Here is a 23,211-nt window from a genome sequence, read left to right on the forward strand (position 1 = left end):
TTCCTTGCTAAAGCTAACTCCTCACTTGTACTTTTGAGTGTTGCCCATTTTCTATAGGGCTTTGTCTTCCTCCACTCTCTCTCCTTCCAGCATATTCTCTTTTTTCTCATATTGAGGCTTCTAATCTACTAACTCCTTTCTTCCTGCCTGTAGACATTCTCAAGTCTTCTTTATCTTTAAAAAAAAAAATCCTTAACTTGTTTTCATTTTCTCAAGCTATTATCCTATATATTCTCACCCTATCAAGAGACAAAAAATTCTCTCATGGGTCCTCTTCCTCTTCCTGATTGAGAGTGTGTTTGATCTTCTTTTATCTTGATAAACTTTCTCCCTTGGTGTTTCTGTCAGTTCCCATGGGTTCAGTGATCATCTCTGTTCAAATAAGTCCAGAATCTAGAAATAAAAATAATTTATATTTACATAATACTTTAAGATCTGTAAAGTGCTTTTATACAGTTTCATTTTTTATATATATTTGTTGTTTTTCGGTTGTGTCCAACTTTTTGTGATCTTATTTGAGGTTTTCTTGGCAAATATACTGAAGTGGTTTGCCATTTCCTTCTTAGTTCATTTTATTGGTGAGTGAGGCAAAAAGAATTAAATGACTTGCTCAGGGTCACATAGTTAGGAAGTATTTGATGCCAGATTTGAATTCAGGAGATGAGTCCTCTTGATTGCAAACCTAATGCTATAGCCACTGTGTCACCTAGCTATTCCCTTCATCTAGCTGTTCCTTTCTATAGATATTCAATGTATAAATATATTCATATACACCCACATATATACACGTGTATGGGTTTTTTTTTTATTTTTATCTTTTTATGTTTTTGTGTGTCTTTAATCCTAATCTTTTTCTTGAACTTTAACATTTACAATTAGATGTCCTGTAGACATGTGGAGAGCCTCTGTCTCAGTTCAGGTTTTCATCACTTTCATCACTTCTCATGTGAAGTATTATAATGACCTCTTAATTGTTCTCCAGTTCAAGTATGGCTGGCAAATCAAACAAATTTGTTAAAATACATTTAACCACATCATAAAATACATATTACATATCACATATATAAAATACATCATACCTTATGAAAAATCTTCAGTAATGCCCTGTTTGTGTCTAGGATAAGACAATTCTCAGTTGTAGGCTTGTTTGCCTTTACGGGTTGACTTTTACTTAGCCTCCTAGTCTTATTTCATAGATATTTCTTTTATTCATTATTTGTTCCATTCACATTATTCTGTTCACTCATCCATTACCTGAGATTCCAACTTCTGCCTCTGTGATTTTATTCAAGTGCTCTCCCATGTATTCCTCATCCCTGCCTGACAGAATTCTGAGCTTCTTTAAAAGTGCTGTGTAACTGTCATAGGGCTATTTAACTATGTGTTCTCTTTGACCTAACAATACCATTAGTAGGTTTGTATTCCAAAAGAGATTTTTAAAAAAGGAAAATAATAGTTCTTTTCTGGTGCTAGGGAGTTGATTATTGAGGGGATTCTTATCAATTGGGGAATGGCTAAACAAAAAGTGGTATCTAATTATGATGAAATATTATTGTGAAATAAGAAATGCTGAGCAGGATGTTCTCAGGAAAACCTGGAAAGTCTTCCATGAGCTGATGCAAAATAAAATGTATTGTGTACAAAGTTATATCAATATTGTAAAATGATCAGCTGTGAATGTCTTAGTTATTCTCAACATTACAGTGATCCAAGAAACTCTGAAAGACTTATGTTGAAAAGTGCTATCCATGCCCAGAGAAAGCACTCATGGTGCCTGAATACAGATTGAAACATACTTTTTTCTTAACTTTATTTTTTTGAGGGTTTTTTGATTTATCTTTTATAACATAAATGTTAAAGAAATGCTCTGCACAATTACACATGAATAACCTATATTAAATTGCTTGCCCTCTCAATGAAGATAGGTGAAGAAGGAAAAGTGGAAAGAATTTGAAACTAAAAATTTAAATGTTAAAAATCATTTTTAAATATAAGTGGGGGAAAATAAAATAAAAATTATAAAAAGTATTGCTTAGATGCTATAAGTAATTTTCTGATTCTCATCTCCCCCTAGTTATTAATACCTTCTCTTTGAAATTATCTTGTATATCAGATCATCTTATTACCTTACCTGCACATGCTATTTTTCTCTAGTATCTGACAAATGTTAGGAACTTGATAAATGTTGCTTGAATGTTATTGAATGCTGTAAGATTTGAACATAAGGAATTGTGAGGCCTGGGTATTACATGGCACTCCTATGTGCCAGAGATGATGGCTGATGATGGGCAGAAGAGAAATCCTGTGCTTGTCACTAAGGAAGTCAGATGTATGCTGTGGAAGTCATCATATAACAGTAAGAAATACTAGTAAAAGGATTCTATTTGAATTGGTGGTAAACATTGAATATGGTTTAGAAGTATTTTGGGGGTACAATTTTTTTTTTTACCCTTAAATACAAAATACAAATATAAAAAATACAAAAAAGCTGCTTTGTCAGTTCTTTTCCATTTTTCCTAATCTTTGAAAAGAGATTAATGTAATCAAAATTATCCATTTTATCTCCCATAACACTATCATAAATTGTTCACCTATCCTTAATCTGATAGGTAATATGTTCCATGTTCAAATTTTCTTTTGATATCTCTCTTTATATCTACGTCATATATCCATTTTGACCTTATGTTGGTGAATTGATGTAAGATACTGGCATATGCTTAATTTCTGCAGACTGCTCTCTGGCTTTCCCAACAATTTTTACCATATAATGAATTTTGATCCCCAAAACCTTAAGTCTTTAAACTTGTCAAACATCCGATAACTATATTCATTTTCTGCTGTAAATTGTCTTCTCTGTCCTATTGATCCATCTTTCTATTTCTTAACCAATACCAGATACTTTTGATAATAACTGTCTTATACTTTAAAACCTAGTACTGTTAAACCTTCTTTTATACTTTTTTGCATTAGTTCCTTTGATATTGTTGATCTTTTGTTCTTTCAAATGAATTTTTTTTCAGCCCTGTAAAATAATTTTTTGTTAATTTAATTGGTATGGCATTGAATAATAAAAATATGTTTTGATAAAATTATCATTTTTATTTTATTGGCCCTATCTACCTGCAAATAATTAATATATTTTCACTTATTTAAATCTGATTTTTCTTTCTGTGTGTGAATAAAATTTTTATGCTTTTGTTCATATAGATCTTGGGTTTGGTTTGGCAGGTGTACTTTATACTGACTAGAATAATCTTAAATCAATCAATCAATTACTAGCTATCTCTTCCTGCAGGATCCTGTTGATAGTATATAGGAATACTGATGATTTATGTGAGTTTGCTTTAATATCCTCCTACCATGTTGAAATTATTATTTCAATTAACTTTTTTAGTTAAGTCTTTAGGATATTCCAAGTATGTTTGCAAAAAGAGATAGTTTTATTACCTCATTTCTTATTCTGATTCCTTCTATTTCTTTTTCTCCTCTTATTGTAGTTGCTAGAATTTCTAATACAATATTCAATAATATTGGTGAAAGTGGGTATCCTTGTTTCACACCTGATCTTACTGGGAAAGTTTCTAGCTTATAAATCATGCTCACTAATGGTTTTAGGTAAATGTTTTTTAATTTAAAGAAAACTTTCAAGTGTTTTTAATAGAAATGAGTGTTATACTCCATCAAGTGCTTTTTCAGCATCTCGATATTTTATCCTTCTTTATTTTATTTTTGATATAATCAATTATGTTAATTGTTTTCCTTCTGTTAAACTATCTTTGCATTCCTGGTATGAATTCTACTTGGTTGTAATGTATATAATCTTTGTAATATATTGTTATAAACTTTTAGTTAATATTTTATTTAAAATTTTTGCATTTATATTCATTAATGAAATTGGCCTATAATTTTCCTTTTCTGTTTTTACTTTTCCTGGTTTAGGTATCAGTATCATATTTGTTTCATAAAAGGAGTTTGGTAGGATCCCTTCTTTGCCTATTATTCCAAATAATTTGTTTAATATTGGAATTAATTGGTTTCTAAATATTTGATAAAATTAATTTGTAAATCTGGTCCTGGTGCTTTTTTCTTTGGAAGCTCATTTATGGTCTGTTCAATTTCTTTATCTAAAATACATCTATTTAGATAATTCTTTTGCTAATTTGGGCAATTTGTGTTTTTGTAAGTACTCTTCCATTTTGTTTAAGTTTGTTAAATTTATTGGCATATGATTGGGCAGAATAACTCCTTATAATTACTTTGATTCAGTTTCTTTAGTGGTATATTCACTCCTCATTTTTGATAGTAGTTATTTGGTTTTCTTCCCTTTTTTTTAAAAAAAATTGTTAACTAATGATTTATTTTATTTTGTAACACCAACTCTTATTTGTAACGCCAACTTTTATTTATTAATTCAATATTAAGTTTTATTTCATCTTTAATTCTTAGGATTTCAAATTTAATATTTTATTGGGGATTTTAAAATTTGTTCTTTTTCTAGTTTTTTAAATTGCATACCAGTTCAACATTGAATACTTTACAAATTTTCTGGAAAACAAATGTTATTTTTGAAATGTGATGAAAAAATATTTATATTGCAGTGGAGTTTTATGATTTCTTTTCTAGAACTGGAGATAAGTGTGTACTTAATTTTAAACCATGTGGACTATTTGGGAAAGAACTTCATAAAATAGAAGGATACATTCAGGACAAAAGGTAGGTGCAAATCATTGTTGATTCAAAGTAGTTCCTCTCTTAAGCTTCTATATAAATTATTTTAATTTGGATTTTATTTTTTCAAAATAATTGAATTTTGAACTTAAATTTTTTTCTCCTTGTAGACCTATAAATTCATTAGTGTAAAGGAGCTCCTAGTAAGCAAACTTCTACCATTGCAAATCACTAACTGTTTTGCAACTTAGTTTCTAGGGAGCATGGAGAGTTTAAATGACTTGTCCAGTGTCATAAAGCTAGTATGTGCCTGGGAAGAGTCTTGAACCCACCTCATTCTTACTCTGAGATAGACTTACTTATCATGATTCCAGCTTCCCTTATGATTGGCCATCATAAAATGCTTTAGTAATTTGCCAACTTTGTTAATTCCAGAGTAGCTCTCTGGAGGTCTCAGGATCAGCCAGAATCGGGATAAGTAAAAGTCCTTGGTCTTTAGGGGGAGATGTTAAAGAAGCCGGTAAGCTGCCAGGAGTTTTGCCAAAGAGCTCTCCTTGATTCTGGAGTCCAGAATCTCCACCTTTCTCCTCCTCATCCTTGCCTATGATTATCTATTTACATCAAACATCGAGCCAGCACCAATGGTGAGAAGAGCCATTTTTCCAAACATATGCTTTGTCTCATATCAAATAGGTAATTAGCCTGAAGTGCTCTGTTGTCTGATTCAAGCATACCTGTTCATAGTTTCAATCCTTTACAGCCAACAGGATTAAAAATAAAACTTTTATTGCTTCCTTTTGCTCTTGCTTAAAATCCTCAAATTGCCAATATTTTTCTTAGACTTTGCCATATCTGTAGCTTGTCTATGTAAAACATAGACAGGTTAAAAAAAGGTAAGAAGTTTTCAAGTTAGAAAAGGTAGGAAAACAACTTAAGAGATTTTCTTTTTTTTTTTTTGGCACAATGGTAGAAAAATTCCTTCTGTCATGATACTGTTGAAATCAGTGATCTTAATAAAATGTGATTTGTGTACTTTTCTCACATAGATCGCTTTAGAGAAATTATGTTGCCAGTTTAAAAGCATAAGTGTGAATTTTGTTTCTCTATGTATCTATTTGCAAAAATTGCTTTGTCTACTTAAACCTGAGTCTACCTAGTTTGTGATGAGAACTATTTGTTTATGATTGGCTTTTGGGTTTTCATAGTTTTAAAATAATTTTTTAGTATTTTGCAAGTAGATAAATTGATGCTTTTGTAATAATCTGTCTTTTTCCTTAATTTATTTAAGTGGCTCTTGTGAAAATTGACCATTCCTGGCCAGGTTTTTTTTACCTTTCTGTGGTTCAGTTTTCTCATCCAAAAATGGAAAAAGTAGAATTAAATTATGGTTTCTTCTACTTGAATATTTGCATTTTAAAATGAAAACATTTGATATTTCTTAGCAATCTGTGCCCTACTGGGTTTAAAAAACTGTTCAAATAATTAACTTGGAGAAAAAGGATGAAGTTTCCTTCATGTGAATTTAAATTAATTAATTTGTTAATTATGTATTTCTCACATAATATATAATTATTATTAGAATAATAATAATCCTTATTGGTTACTAATTAATTTGTTAATTAAATTACAATAAAACACATTTGAAAAGGATAGCAGCCCTTGTACATGAGAACAGAAAAAAAAGGTTGCATTGCATACTTCTTGAAGAATCAGTCTTATGTATCATAAAACCTGTTTTTGTACATATATTAAGGCAGCGTAGAAAGAGACATATTTTCAGTGACGTGATTTGGAGGCGTGGTACTCACTACCATTGGGTGTGTCCATTCTTGCTTGTTCTTAATTTTCTAATTTTCATGCTTTTAGATTAGATTGCATTATTCCTGAAAGTGTATCTTTGTAAATGTCATAGGCAGGCTTAGAATTCAGATCTTTCATGACTTCATTTTGTATTGATTCCAGGCAGGACTTTCAAAAATGATACCATTTTACTACTCTCCATGTTAGAAAAACATAAAACACATATGTTACCTTTTAGTTGTTGAACAAATGTGAAATTATCCTCTAGAGTAATTAAACCTAATTTAAGGGAATATTGCCTCTGTCACCAGAAAAAGCAGATATTTTATGTCATATCTTAAGCCTTCAATATAAGCATATATCATTCTTATTTCTTCCTCACTAGCTACAAGAAAATGACTTTTTGTTTATTACTTACCACTACTCAAATTAAAATTATGCTAATTTAAATGAATAGTTGATAATTCATATTAACTGTTCAGAAAAGAAAATAAAATTCTCTTTGACCACAGCAAAAAGAAGCTCTTTATGATATATGGCAAATGGACAGAATGTTTATGGGGTATAGATCTTGTTTCCTATGAGTCCTACAAAAAGCATGAAAGGAAAGGTGACCACCAGAAAAAAGCAAAACAGGTAAGGTTTCTAATACTTGGAATAAGTGATCCTGTGAATTTTTGTGGTATATTTGAGAACAAAAATAGGTAGATGAAGGGCGTCTGAGTAAATACCTATAAATTAGCTCATGATTACTTACATCTAGCAAATCATCCTTATTTTCAAATTAATCTATAAGAAGATTACAGTGTGCCCTAGTGTCCCCAGATAAGAAATGGAAAATAAATGGGGTATTTACAGTTCTTCCTTCATAATAAAACAGACTGGATAATTTCTAGAGTATATTGAAGCTAAAAACTGTGAGCTAATTACCCAATCCAAAAACAGGGAAACAAATCTTACTTTATTTTTACTTACTTAAGTTTATCTCCTTGTATTATTATCTCCTTATATTATTACTTACTTAAGTTTATCTCCTTGCAAGGTCTATGTTCTGTCATATTTATCACAAAGACATTTCAGTTCTGTGACTTTTTTCACCCTTACAGTTAATGTTTATAATTAAAAACCCATTTTTTTTCCTTTTGGTTTTCAGTACTGGGTAATGCATTTAATAATCAGCATTAGGAAAAGAATCTTTTTTCTTTGTCCCATGCAATATTGTACTTTTGGGCTAGTTCATTATTCAGTGTAAAATTAAAGCTGAAATTTGAAGAGAAACAGATTTTGATTTCTATTAAATGAATTGGAGTTATTGGAGACAGTTGTTGTTTATTTAATAGTCGATATCTGCCATACTTTCCACTTTTATTTTATATTATGATATAAATGGGCTATAATAGTCACTTTTGCCATTATGTTCACTTATTTTAAAAGCTTATATTTTATTTAAAGAAAACATGGTCATCAAATGTTGTTTATTAATTGATGTCTTTATAAATATTTAACCTTTGCAGCAGGTTTTAAAATATTAGATTCTTTTTTTCTCCAAAGGCCTTTAAATATATGTATATATGGGAGGGAGTTGGACTAAGGCTCCTTCCAACTTTGAATAAATGATGCTATCTATAATACTGTCTTGTGGCTAAATTTATAGATACTGAGGTTATTGCTACCTAAGAATCTCTAAGTGGAAACTGCATATGTTTTTTTGTTGTTGTTGTTGTTGTTGTTGTTGTTGTTTTTATTATAATAACTTTTTATTGACAGAACCCATGCCAGGGTAATTTTTTTACAACATTATCCCTTGTACTCACTTCTGTTCCAGTTTTTCCCTCCCACCCTCCACCCCCTCCCCTAGATGGCAAGCAGTTCTATATATGTTGAATATGTCGTAGTATATCCTAGATACAATGTATGTGTGCAGATCCAAACAGTTTTCTTGTTGCACAGGGAGAATTGGATTCAGAAGGTAAAAATAACCTGGGAAGAAAAACAAAAATGCAAACAGTTACATTTCCCAGTGTGCATATGTCTTAAGGACAGAAATACACATACAAATGTTGACAAATTGTCTTTCAAGAACATCAATGTGATCTCGAATAAAATTACATTTAAGAAAGTAATTAGCTACTTTGAACCTATATTATGCAGTATTGTATATAAATTATATAATACAGGTAAGCATCTGTTTTACCCTTTGGTTTATCCTAATCAGTTTTGCAAGGTAATGGGCAAATTGACATTGGTAAAATCTTTAATATTAGAGAAGAGTGCTGGGAGCTATAGAAACAGACAGTTGTATTTCTTTCCCCAAATCAATGGTGACTTGACTAAATCGGGTAAAATTTATTGAAAATTTAAAATACTTTTTAAAAAATATTATAAAGATGACCTTTTTTTAAAATTTATATAACCTTTTGAAATTCAAAGTAATTGTTTTTCTATTTAGCCTCTATGAGTAATCTCTTCCATATTCTTTCACTGTAATGTCTACACAGTTTAATGGTATGTTTTTTTTTTAAACTGAGTGAACAAATGGTGCCTATGTTATCCAGTGAAGCTTTACATCTTCACTTTGAGCCTCATATTATGTAAGAATCTTTACTACCTTTAGTTGTGGTAGGTAAAAAGTTACTTCCTTTGTGAAGCTTATTAAAAGAATAAAAGATAAGCAGTAAATTACTATAATTGAATAAAAGTCAATATTATATAACAAGGTTATTAGAGAGTTGTTGGTACTATGTGAAGCTAATTGTACAATATTTCAGAGTCCGATTCTTTTTGTACAGCAAAATAACAGTTTGGTCATGTATACTTATTGTGTATCTAATTTATATTTTAATATATTTAACATCTACTGGTCATCCTGCCATCTGGGGAGGGGGTGAGGGAGGAGTAAGAGGTGAAAAATTGGAACAAGAGGTTTGGCAATTGTTAATGCTGTAAAGTAAACCCATACATATAACCTGTAAATAAAAGGCTATTAAATAAATAAATAAATAAAATAAAAAATAAAGTACTATGTGAGATCCAGTGGAGGAAAATTATTATTTATAGAGTATCAATGAAAACTTTGTGAAGAAAATAGCTTTTAATTTGAGCTTTAAAGCATAGGTAGAAATCAGCTAGATAGGGTTATCAAATAGATTATTTCCCCCAAGTTTTGAATATTAGCTGAACTATTGATTTGTTAGTACAAATCTTTTTATGGCCATAAAAAGGATGCATCTTTTTCTCTTGGTTGAAGATGTGTAGAAATTTTCACTCCTAAAGGTACGCATAAATAATGCACCTATTCTGTTAAAAAAAGTTATTTCTTAAAGATGTTCTCAGCTCTAGGACTTTCTATATAGCATTAGTATTTAAATGTACTTTGAATTTTATTTGTTTATGTAGCTTGTTTAATAGTATACATACTTTAATTTGTTTGACTAAAAAGAATGTGATTAGAGAATAGGAAGAGGTCATAAATTTGTGGCTTATTTTCAGAATTCCTAAACTTTATTGACCTTGTATCAGATATTTCATTTCACAGATCTCTGCATGGAAATCAGAATTAGAGTTTATGGAAATATCTGTCATATTTTTTTTAAAAAGAATCTTAGTGTTAGACAACAATTCTCCATCATCTTTCATATCTAGTCACTTAGCAAGTACTATCAATTCTATCCCTACAAAATCTTTCTTAGCTTTCTTTATTTTCTTACTATTGTTGCTACCTTCTTTTAAACCCGGAGTAAGACTTACCTGGATTGATGCATTGACTCTTAACTATTTAATTTGACTGCTCTCTCTGCCTCCAGTATTTCTCCCTCTCTTCCATCCTTCAGATTGTCACATTATCTTCCATAAGTATATATATATCCTTTCTTGTCTCAAACATCTTCAGTGCTGCCTATTGCCTACCAGGTCAAATTACTTGCTTTCAGATCTCTTTGTAATCTGACACTGCCCTACCTTTCCACACCCAACATTTCATCAACCCAATTTTTCAGGTATTATACTCACCATTTCCTGTGGCAGGAATGGCCTGCCCTTTTTTTTTTTAACCTATTAATTTCTTGCCCTCAATTAAGGCCTTCTAAATGCTTCCCCCTCCATGAAGTCTTTCCTGATTCCCCTTTTCATTAGCAACCTGTTTTAAAGTGCCACTTTATTTTGTATCTCTCTGATTAATTTAAGATGTAGCATTATATATTTAAATTATCTGTTTATGACTCCCCTTCCCAAACTGTAAATCCCAAGAGGACAAGAAACATATCCTATAAACTTGTAAACTTTGTGATTTGGTGCCTAGACTTAATAAAGTGTCTGCTACCTGTAATATTAGGTGCTTAATAAATTTTTTGTGAGTTAAATGAGTAATTTCTGCATTAAACACATGGCTTTACATATTTTAGGAGGATGAGACTGAAAAATCTGAGAGTGATGTGGCTGATGATGTACCTGAGATCCAAGATACAGTACATGTCATACCTGGCAGTGAGCTTCTTTGGAGGATAAACACTAGGCCTCCAAATTCTTCTCAGGTAAACACATAGAAGAATAACACTTGCTTTATAAGGGTATTTCTGAGCATATATTCCTACTGTTAGTCATGTAATGATACATAGAAGCTCCATGCTATTTTCATCTTTTAGGAAGAGGATATAGAGGGTAAAATCTGGAGACAGGACAGATCTGAGATTGTACGAAATGTGACTTTTGGCTCTTGACAGGTAGATCGGAGAGGTATGGAGGTGCTTACTCATGCTGTCTTAGAAAAACGGGGATATATGTTTGCATGCCTAATCTTAGGCTTAGATTGCTTGCCCTAAATGATTTTTTGAGCAACTCTGAAGTCTCTCTGTCTTCTAAAACAGAAATTGTTAACCTGTGGTCCATGTACCTGGGGAGTCAGTGAACTCTAATATGGGGGGAAATTACATTTTAATTTTCACCAATCACTGAAATGTAGCATTTCCTTCAGTCATGAATGTTGTAATACACATTTCTGGATACAAATGACTTTTTTTTCTATCACAAATCTATTGGAAATGGCCTGAATCACGTCATTGTTGAAAAGAGCCATATCCCTAAGATGACAGAAAAAGATAATGACAAATGTTGGAGGGGATGTGGGAAAACTGGGACACTGATACATTGTTGGTGGAACTGTGAACAGATCCTCATTCTGGAGAGCAATTTGGAACTATGCTCAAAAAGTTATCAAAGTGTGCCTACCCTTTGATTCAGCAGTGTTTCTACAGGTCTTATATCCCAAAAGAGATATTAAAGGAGGTAAAGAGATCTACATGTATAAAAATGTTTGTAGCACTCCTTTGTATAGTGGCAAGAAAATGGAAACTGAGGGGATGCAGAATGGCTGAGTAAATTATGGTAAATGAATGCTATGGAACATTATTGTTCTATGAGAAACGACCAGCAGGATGATTTCAGAGAGGCCTGGAGACACTTACATGAACTGATGCTAAGTGAAATGAGCAGAACCAGGAGATCATTACACATGGCAACCACAAGACTATACGATGATCAATTCTGATGGACATGGCTCTCTTCAACATTGAGATGATTCAAACCAGTTCCACTTGTGCAGTGGGAGCTACACTGTGGGAGAAAACTGTGGGAACAGAATGTGGAACACAGCATTCTCACTCTCTCTATTGTTATTTGCTTGCATTTTGCTTTCTTTCTCAGTTTTTCTTTTTCTTCCTTCATCTCATTTTTCTTGTGCAGCAAGATAACTATATAAATATGTATACATATATTGGATCTACCATATATTTCAACATATTTAACATGTATTAGACTACCTGCCAGCTAAGGAAGGGAATGGTGGGAAGGAGGGGAAAATTTGGAACAAAAGTTATGCAAAGTCAATGTTAGAAACATTACCCATGTATATGCTTTGTAAATAAAAAGCTTTAATAATTTTTTTTTTTAAAGAGCCATGTTTATTAGAATTGGTTATTGCATAATCTTGTTGTTACTGTGTATAATGATCATCTGATTCTGCTCATTTCAGTTAGGATCAGTTCATGTAAGTTCCCTCAGGCCTCTTTGAAATAGTCCTCTTGATCATTTCTTACAGAACAATAACTTTCCATAATATTCATATACCATAATTTATTCAGTCATTCCCCAACTGATGGGCATCCACTCAGTTTTCAGTTCCTTGACACTACAAAAAAGGCTGCCACAAACATTTTTGCACATATGGGTTTCTTTCCCTCCTTTAAAATCTCTTTGGGATATAGGCCCAGTAGAGACACTACTGAATCAAAGGGTATACACAGTTTGATAGTCCTTGGCGCATAGTTCCAAATTGTTCTCTAGAATGGTTGGATCATTTCACAATTCCCCCAACAATATAGTAGTTTCCCAGTTTTCCCATATCCCCGCCAACATTTATCATTATATTTTTCTGTCATCTTAACCAATCTGAGAGATGTGTAGTGGTACCTCATTAATTTGCACTTCTCTGATTTTCATGCCACTAGAAATAATTTTAATTCTTCATCTGAAAATTGTTCATATCTTTTGACATTTGTCGATTGGGAAATGATTTGTATTCCTATAAATTTGAGTCAATTCTCTATATATTTTAGACATGAGGCCTTTATCAGAACCCTTGGATGTAAAAACTTTTTCCTGGTTTCTGCTTCCCTTCTAATCTTGTCTGAATTGGTTTTGTTTAGTACTCATTTATCTTAAAAACTCTACACGAACTTAGAAAGATCCTTCTTTATTTTAATTTAAAGTATATATCTGAAACTAAGAATTAGCATTATTTTGAATGAAGAAATGCTAAAACATGTCCTACAAAACAATGGTATTATTTACTTTCTTCACTATAATTTGACAATATTGTACAAATAATAGTATTACAAAAATATCAAATGTATAAACATCAATTAATAGGAGATGAAATATTCCCCTTTGCAGATGATCTGTGTGTTTGATTAGAAGATACCATAGAATTAAGGAAGAAATTAATTGAAACAGTAGTTTTAGTAAAGTATCACAATGTAAAATACACGAAAATCATCAGCATTTTGTTCTACTTACCAAAAAAGAACAAATTAAAACAAACTTAAACAAACTTAAACTTAAACAAAACTAGAAAAATTCATAAAGTACTTTAGAATTAACCTACTAAGACACTCAGGATTTGAGTAATTAAAGTGTAAAATACTCTTTACAGAAAGAAAGAAAAATTATTCAATATTGATAGTCAGGAGCAATATAATAAAAATTACAATACTACTTCAATTATTTTGCAAATTTAATGCTTTATTAAACTACCAAGAAGTTACTTTAAAGAACTAGACAAAATAATATTACATCTGAAAAGTAAAAGATCTAGAAGCTCAAGGGAAATAAAGGAAATAAAGTAGGAAAGGAATCTAGCATTATCAGATGCCAACCTTATTTTAAATAATTATTAAAAATCTCATTAAAAAATGAGAGGTGGCAGGACATAGTGAATAGAGAGCCAGCATCTCAAGCTTACTTGCTTTCAATTTCTGCCTTAATTCATACTGGCTATGTAACCTTGCCTATAACCTTCATATAAGAATAATAGTTGTTATCTTCTTTGGGAGAATTTTCTTGGGATGTCCTCCCTATACTAATAAAATCACAAGTCCAGATGGAAAGAGATCATCAAAATTATTTGTATAGTTTTATGAAGAATAAAGAAGAAAGAAAAATTAAGTCAGAGCATATTGGATAATCCAAATCCAGAAGCACTCAGTAGGTTATTAGCCTCTTGTATTAATCTAAGAACTCAAATATTGGCATAGTAGCTCTTTATTTGACAAGAAATTCTGGGAAAACTAGAAAGTATTTTGACACAAAAAGGGTTTTAGACCAGTAACTTACATCACATACCACAATAAGCACCAGTTGAAAGAAACCTAAACATGAAAGTCCATATCATTTTTAAAAATTAGAGAAGGAGGAGATAGATATTTTCTGATCTATATTTAGAATGAAAATTCATAACTAAATAAGTGATAGAAAAAAATTACAAAAGATTTTGATTTATGTACTGAACAAGAAAAGAAGCTGTCAAGAGGAATAGAATTATCTTTGCATCAAATATCACTAATAAAAAAAAAAAAAGTCTGATATTTAAATATAAGGAATTGACTCAAATGCCTACGTCCTTGGAATGAGTCTTGACTCATTCCCCAATAGGTAAGTGGTCAAAAGATATGAACAATGTACAGATGAAAGAATGCTGTCATCAATGATAGAAAAATTTTGCAAAGGTGATAAAAGATGGAAATAATAATGGAGAGATTATGGAAAGATAGGCCAACTAATGCTGTCTTGGAATTATGAATTGATTTAATTATTAGATAACTTTTAAATTATTAAAATTAGTCATCTTTTCTCATTTTTTGACCTTAGTCATCCCTCTATGGGCATATAACCCAAGAATAAATATCAAAGATATAAAAAAAAGTTCCCTATTTAACATATTCTTCAGAGAAGCACTTTTGTGATAATAAAAACTTGAGGTGCCCATTGAGTGTATAATGGCAGAACAAATTGTGATGACTGATTAGAAAATATTATTGTAAAGTAATAAGTAATGAAAATGTGGAATTGAGAACAAGAACTGATGCAGTATAGTAGCAGAACCAGGACAGATAACGGGTGATGATAAAACATTTTATTTAATGAGGTGATGACAAAACATTTTATATTTAATGCTGATTCAGGGAAAGTTTTTTGTTGTTTTTGTTTTGCATAATGTTCTTAGCTTAAAAATTAAAACCTGGTATGCCAAAATAAATAACATATATGGTAATAACTTTTTCTATATGTATTTTTTTCCAGATGTATAATTTTACCAGTTTTACTGTGAGCCTCAATGAACTAGAAAAGGGTATGGAAAAGATTTTAGCTCCTACAGATTGCCGCCTTCGTCCAGATATCAGAGGCATGGAAAATGGTAACATGGGTATGTTATAATTGTTGAATTATTTTAACCTTCCTCTCTTTTTAACTTAATCTTGCATTTCAGATAGAAAATTTTAAATCACTAGTTAAGATAACTCAGAATATTTCCAAGGGATGTTATGCAAAGCTGAAAAGTAATTTAATAATGATTTAATTATTAATAACAATTTAATTAACTATATTTTCAAAAAAGTAAATAAACGTTATTTTAACTCAACAAGTACATATTAAGTAGTTAGTATGTGCCAGACACAGCTGAAGGCTTAGGAATATATAAAAGAAAAAAAAATTATTGTCTCTCCCATGGAATTTCGTTCCAATGGAGGAGAGAATAGGTAAGTTATTAGCTATGTACAAAATGTATAGTGAACTGATGAAAAGTAATCTGAAATGGGAAGTTATCCGCAGTTCAATGTACTGGGAAAAACCTCCTGCCTAAGGTAGGCTTTGAACTGAGCCTTCAAGAAGATATCAGAGGCACTTATAGTGTTTGGAGATTCCTCAAACTCAAAAGTTGTGTTCAAGCTTAGTAACACCCTCTAAATTGATTGTCATTGCTGCATTTGTTTATCAGGTTATCTTCTTTTATTCTTCCCTGTTATCCACAAACCTTTGTATTCAGCTCTTTCTTTCATACTATTAACATAAAGCTTAGTAGGATATAAATGCTAAAGCTATTAATTTAGTTTTTAAAAGGATTGAGAATCAAGTACAATGTCTTCTTTTTGGTTTTATTATCGTGAAATACACCATTGCTCATAATTTTCTAATCAAAATGAAATTTAAGTTAGAGATTTGTAATTTTCCAATTTAACCCTTTTTTTAAAAAGCTTAGATTTTTCAAAAAAGAATGTTAAAGCTAATCATTTTATCCATTGCACCTGCCCATTTATGTTTTTTGTCTATATATTTTATTTAGAAATAGATTCCTTCCATTGAACTTTATTTCTAAAGACTTAACTCATTTATCCTAGATTTAGCCAGTCAAGAGAAAGAAAGACTAGAAGAAAAGCAAAGAGAAGCTCGGAAAGAGCGTGCCAAAGAAGAGGAAGAATGGCACACAAGGTAAGTTTTAAAAAGGATGGTATCAATAAATCAGGTTGATGTGTGTTTTGATAGAAGTTTGTAGTTTCAAACCTCTTTGTATTCAAATGTATTGTAACTTATTAGCCAGAAAAAAATAAATTAAAAGCTTGAGGAACTTATCACCAATAGTCTAGCAACATGATGATCTTTTTATTATTATTATTATTATTATATCTTTTTATTTACAAGTTATATGCGTTGACAATTGCCAAATGTTTTTTTCCAATTTTTCCCCTCCTTTCCCCCACCCCATCCCCCAGATGACAGGTTGACCAATACATGCTAAATACAACATGATGATCTTAATGATGATGACAAATTATTTGGTTTTAGCAACCCATAAAACAAAAGTAGAAAATTATTCACTATCCTGTGCAAGTCCCTTTCTTCCTCTTTAGTGATGAAAAAAGGGTGCTTGTTGCAAGAATGAATCACTTTTTAGTGCTCTTGGATTGAAAAGGAAATGGTTTTGATGGCAACAGCAAATTTTAATTTTTAGACCAATATACTATTACTACCCTAAATAGGATGAAGTGAAACATCACACTAAAACAATGTCACTATATACATTTTCATTATTAATGAAGCCAGAAGATATAAGAAAGTTGCAGCATAAATGGAAAAATAGTTCCTGATTTTTCTGGAAGAAGCACATAAAGGAATTGGTTGAATTACTTTCATTGTATATCCTAGACAGCAAGAAAAATTTTATGTGATTGTCATTTTTTTCTTTCATTACTCATGATAAGTACAAGCAAAATGGACTAACATGAAGCTAATTCTTAATTATGCACCAATATATATTGCAGAGAAATTTTATAAATAATAAAATCATTCAGGTTAAGTCAGTATTTAGCCTTAATTCTCAGTAGCTGCAGTGCAAAGATAGGCATAAGGAAAAATAGTGAAAAATATGTTGGGACTTATTATTTAGGTTTGAGAAACAATTGATGCCAATAGTTTGTAAACTATATAGAAGGCTTATAAAATAGATACTCTTGTCAAGAAGAGTCAAGAGGTACTAGAGTTGGTTAAGCATTGGAAAACTTCACAATCAAAAAATGAAATTGACTGGCTTAACAGACAGAAAATTATGTTATTGATGTGTTTTGAAGCATCTGTGTACAATCAGCCTATAAGCAAAATTGAAGAAAAAATAAAAATGAGATGATGATATAGCATGCAATTAAAACAACTTTTACCTGAAATTTAAATAGCTCCAGACTTAACCTAAGTAAGTTAGCTAAGTGGAAAAAGTCAGGAAATCCTCAGTTCAAATTCAGAAACTTGCGAGCTATGTGACCCTGAACAAATTATTTTTGTGTTTCAGTAAAATAGGAATACTAATAGCACCTACTTTCCAGTATTGTTATAAGGATAAAATTAGATTATATTTGTAAAGTACCCTGCAAACTTTAAATCAGTATATTTTATACTAATTATTATTGTTATCTATTCAGAGAAGCTAAAAAATGGGGAAAGTTTAAAGGAACAGTTACCAACACTAATCGTCATAATTTCCTTTGGACATTGAGACAAAGATAGTCACTAGAATGAAGAGGCTGAAGCAGAACAGTGGAACAAGTATTTATCCAACACCTGTTACGTTCTACATATTGTGCCACTTGCTTTATAGCTACTCTCTCATTTGATCCTTACAACAACCCTGGGAAGACAGCGCTTTTATCCTCCCCATTTTATAGTTCAGGAAACTGGGGCAGACAGAGGTTAAGAAATTTGTCTGGGGTCACCCAGCTGATAAGTATCTGAGACCAAATTTGAATTCACATCTTTCTGATTCTAGTCCTAGTCCTTAGCATTCTTCCCTCACCTCCATGTACTACCTAGTAGCCACATTATATTAGCCAATCAAAGCAAGAAATGTGGAAACAGAGGTATGGAATAAAAATTCACTTTTATAATTTTATAAAGGAAGTGTAAAATTATGAGTAATAGCTTCATGCCTCCAAACAAGGAGAAATAAAAGAGGAAAAAAGTTTACGGAAAGCTTGGTATGAGACCCGGATAAGCCAGAAGCATTTAAAGCTGAAAATAGGAGGATAATAAATTAAATGATGAATGGAAAGGAACTGTTGACATTGCTATAGCAAAGTAGCATGAAAAATACAGAAATATATTCAGAAGAATTACTTAATGTCTTGGGGATAGAGGAGGGGTGGAAGGAAAGGGAAAAAAGTTTGGAACAAAAGGTTTTGCAAGGGTGAATGTTGAAAACTATCTTTGAAAAAATAAAATACTATATCAAATCACATTTTTCATCTTTAACAATGGAACTATAACAGTTATAACTATAACAGAATTTATATTCTGACCAGGTTATGCTGGTCAGAAACCCAGTCAGATTCAAAGATTGATGCAGTTATGTATCTCCAGAAATCCTATGTCTTATCTGAAAATGGCTCCTATTGGTCTATCAATTACTATTTCATTGTTCTTTTGATTGAATTCTGATAGTTAGGGAGGAGTTGGGTACCTCTGTTTTTGATTTCAGGGAATTGTAGCTGTTTACTTTCCCCTTCCCAACTTGGAAAACCCCTAATGTGGAAGTAAAAATGGAAATGACATTAAATAAAACAAAAATGGGGGGAAAAAAACTTGGGGCCAGACTGAATTCTCTCAGTCACTCCCTCCTCTCCTCCCTGCCTTGAGAAGGCAAGCAATTTGATATAGATTATGCATGTATAGTAATGCAAAACATTTCTGCATTAGCCATGTTGTGGGGGAAAAAAAACCACACCAAAGCAAAACACGAAAAATAAAGTTTTTTGCAAAAAGTATGCTTTGATCTGCATTCAGATTCCTACCAGTTTTCTCTCTGGAGAGAAATTTTTCATCATGATTCCTTCAGAATTGTCTTAGGTTATTGTATTATTCAGAATAGCTAAGTTATTCACAGTTGATCATTATACAATTTGCCATTGCTGTGTACGGTTTTCCTATGTCTGCTCATTTCACTTTGCATCAGGCCATATAAATTGGACCACATTTTCCTGAATGTATTTTTTTGTAATTTTTTTGTAGCACAGTAGCACAATTTTCCTTGTCTGTCATATTGGCTAGTTTGATAGGCATGAGAGGTGGTATTTCAAAATTGTTTTAATTTACATTTCTCTAATCAATAGTGATTTAGAGTATTTTTTCATATGACTTTAGATGGCTTTTATTTCTTCATTAGAAAACTGGCTGTTCATATCCTTTGACCATTTATCAATTGGGGAATAACTTGGATTATACAATTTCATTCAGTTCTCATATATATTTTTGATAAATGGGGCCTTTATCAGAAGAAACTTGCTATAAAAATTTCCCCTCACTTTCCTGCTTTCCTTTTCATCTTGGCTGCATTGGTTCTGTTTGTGTAAAGCCTTTTTAACAAAATTTAATCAAAATTGTTAATTTCATATAATGTTCTGTTTCTTATTTGATTACACATTCTTTTCTTATCCATAGATTTGATCCATAAAATTTCCTATGCTTCCCTAAGTTATTTATACTCTAAATCATGTACCCATTTTGGCCCTGTTAATATAGTGTGAGATGTTGGTCTATACCTAGTTTCTGTCAAACTGCTTTCCAATTTTCCCAGCTTTTTTTTTTTTTTTTTAAATAGTGAGTTCTTATTCCAAAAGTTGGGCTTTTGTTTACTACTGTGTATTGTAATCCTAATGTATTTACTGATCCACCACTTGTTTCTTAGCCAGTACCAGATTGTTTGGATGATTCTTGCTTTGCAATACGATTTGAAATCTGGTACTGCTAGGTAACCCTCCTTCACATTTTTTCATTGACTCCCTTAATATTCTTGCCTTTTTTTTTTCCAGATGAATTAAAAAACATTTTTTTTTTTTTTTTGCTCTATCAAATAATTTTGGTAGTTTGATTGTTTTGGTAGGAATTGGTTCTTAAATTATCTAAAAGAGGGACATAGTATATCATTCACCATTTTTTCAAATAACATGCTATCTCCCCCTAAAAAAATTCAATGGAGGCCGACATCATAGAATCATACAGTACTTTTAACGATTTTACACCTTATTTTACAGCTAAGGCAATTGAGACACAGAGAAAATATGACTTGTCAAAGGTTACATAGCCAGTAAGTGGCAGAACCAAGATTTAAGCCTATATACTCCAGCTCTCTTTACTGTTTCCACCAACTTCATATGTTTAGGAAAATGTCTACATGTATTAAAAATATTCTTGATGAAAATATAAGAAGTTTTCAGAAAGTACATTTTACAACAGACCATTTCTTAATAGTCATTACATAATTGACTGCAAGATGGAAAGGATACAAGATTCCATTGTTGCTTATTTTTTTGTCTAAAAAAAACTTTAATTTGCAGTATTAAAATTATCTTATTAGCTGTCTTCAAACAAGAAGTTGTCCATTATCTGTTAACCTTGTACAAATTTTCTTGCTTACTGCAGCAGGATGACTAACTTTTTGATCCATTCATTCTCACATCAAGGAAGAAATAGCATATAGAAGTATGTGTATTAAAAATGTTTGTCAAATCATGGAGACTTTCTAGCATTGAACCCAGATAGTAGCCCAGGAGATTCTCCTGTTTGCACATGGAATAACTTGTATTATACAATTTGATTCAGTTCTCATATATATATTTGATAATATATATGAGATATATAGCCCTTCAAAATAGTTTAATTTTCTTGTCCACATAGGTAAAATCAAATGGGTGAAAAATGTCCCTTACTGTATTATGATCTAAAGCTGGACAGATTTCAGACTTTGCAGGGCAAAATGGGTTTGGTCAAGAGAGAATGAGGGGGGCTGGGATCTTGGAGAAAACTACAACAAAACTTTTAATGCTCCCAGTCTTTTCCCTGAAACAAAGTCTCATCTATTTAACAGTAATATTCATCCCCTTATTATGTGATTGTGAATTGTGGAATAGTTCTACAAAAAATTGCTGGTTACTCCAAGGGAAATAAAGAGATCTATGGTGGACATCAACAGGCTGTATCATATTAACCAGGGAATGACTTGTGCAAAAGCAGCAACATAAAACACCATTCAGGAGATATATAGTCAGACAGTGTGATAGACTTTATATAGTGATGGTGATGGTGATGGTGATGGTGATGTGGTGGTGGTGATACTATCTAGCATTTATAATAGTGTCTACTATGTGTCAGGCTCTGTGTTGAGTATTTTACAAATGTTATCTCCATTGGGCCTTGCCACACTCCTAGAAAGAGGTGCTATTATTATCCCTATTTTACTGTATTAAATATAATAGAATCCTGTCAAGACTCTCAAAGTAATTGAAAGATTTGGATATGCCCCAAATGAAATCATGTCCTTTGATAAGTTGAAACCTGATATGAATAGATAAAACTTGTATGTGCCATGAACTCTGTGAGACAGACTGATTCTATCTTCTAACTCAATTCTGGATCTAGCTCAATTCCCTGTCTTTTCATTTATGTCATTCATTTCTATATTATAAGAAAACTATGTTCAATTATGGAAATATTGAGAAAACTGTAATGTGTTTGAACCTAGCTCTGCATAGCTTGGAAACTAAACCGCTGCTACCTATTGTTTGGAGATCTTTAATTAAGGACGTAGGTTATGCTGTATGCTGGTTAGAAACCCAGTCAGATTCAAAGATTGATGCAATTATGTATCTCCAGAAATCCTATGTCTTATCTGAAAATGGCTCCTATTGGTCTATCAATTACTATTTCATTGTTCTTTTGATTGAATTCTGATAATTAGGGGAGGAGTTGGGTAGGGTACCTCTGTTTTTGATTTCAGGGAATTGTAGCTGTTTACTTTCCCCTTCCCAACTTGGAAAACCCCTAATTTTTCCTCCAGATAGAAGTGAGATAACTTAATCTTATATAATGACTTATATCTTGTTAATTATTTATTTTCTTTTAGGGTATAAAAATATCTGCCTTCCCCCTGTATTTAGGGTCCAATGCCAAGGCAAGGAAGCCTGCTCCTGATTTGTTGTGCGATTGTTAATATATTGTTCGATAAATCAGTATGCTTGGAAGCTTGAACCTTTACCTCCTCAATCATTTCAATAAATTTACATGTTGTATAGAGCTCACTAAATGCTATGCACACACACCACACACACACCAATGTTATACGTTAATTTGATTATTTTAAACATTGATAAATGTTTTATTCTGAAATTAAATGATTTTAGTTAAATTAAATTTCAGATTTTGAAACATTATTAGATAACTAAGGATTGTTACAAAGTATTTGAATATTTTTATTTTTTCTACCTCCCTCAGTTTTAGTATTTTAAACTATTTTAAAGTATTTTTCCCCCACTGCAAGATCCAGTAAAAGTTCATGACATTCCCTTGAGTAAATGTTCAGAAATCAATTCTAGGACTAATTTGTATGCTATTCTTTTAAAAGCCTAAGATTCATGTTTGAAAGTTGCCCTTTATGCCAGATAGATTAATAATGTAATCATCAAATTCATTTTTTCATTTTTTATTCCAGAAGCAGAAAGCACATGCATACAGTATGTTAAAGTAGTTTGTTTCACCCTTAGAATTGAGTAAACACCTCTATTTTGTTAGAACATTTGAACATTCTTCATGGGGTTTGTGTTTTGAGAGAGATCATCTTCAGTTTCCTAGTTTTCTTAGATTAGGAATGTAGCATTA

General features: G+C 31.5%; 1 protein-coding gene across 5 annotated transcripts in view; it reads left to right on the forward strand.

Annotated features, from left to right (window-relative positions):
* OSBPL2 (oxysterol binding protein like 2) overlaps positions 1 to 23,211 on the forward strand; it is a 106,293-nt gene that overhangs the window by 76,513 nt on the left and 6,569 nt on the right. For all 5 annotated transcript variants that reach the window (XM_012539649.3, XM_003757624.3, XM_012539650.3 and 2 more), the window contains 5 exons: positions 4,624 to 4,713; positions 6,981 to 7,104; positions 10,869 to 10,997; positions 15,319 to 15,442; positions 16,416 to 16,506. In XM_012539649.3, coding sequence (XP_012395103.1) covers positions 4,624 to 4,713; positions 6,981 to 7,104; positions 10,869 to 10,997; positions 15,319 to 15,442; positions 16,416 to 16,506 — 558 coding nt within the window. The remainder of the gene's footprint in view (positions 1 to 4,623; positions 4,714 to 6,980; positions 7,105 to 10,868; positions 10,998 to 15,318; positions 15,443 to 16,415; positions 16,507 to 23,211) is intronic.

Source organism: Sarcophilus harrisii, chromosome 2, assembly GCF_902635505.1.
Source record: "Sarcophilus harrisii chromosome 2, mSarHar1.11, whole genome shotgun sequence".
Taxonomy (NCBI): Eukaryota; Metazoa; Chordata; class Mammalia; order Dasyuromorphia; family Dasyuridae; genus Sarcophilus; species Sarcophilus harrisii.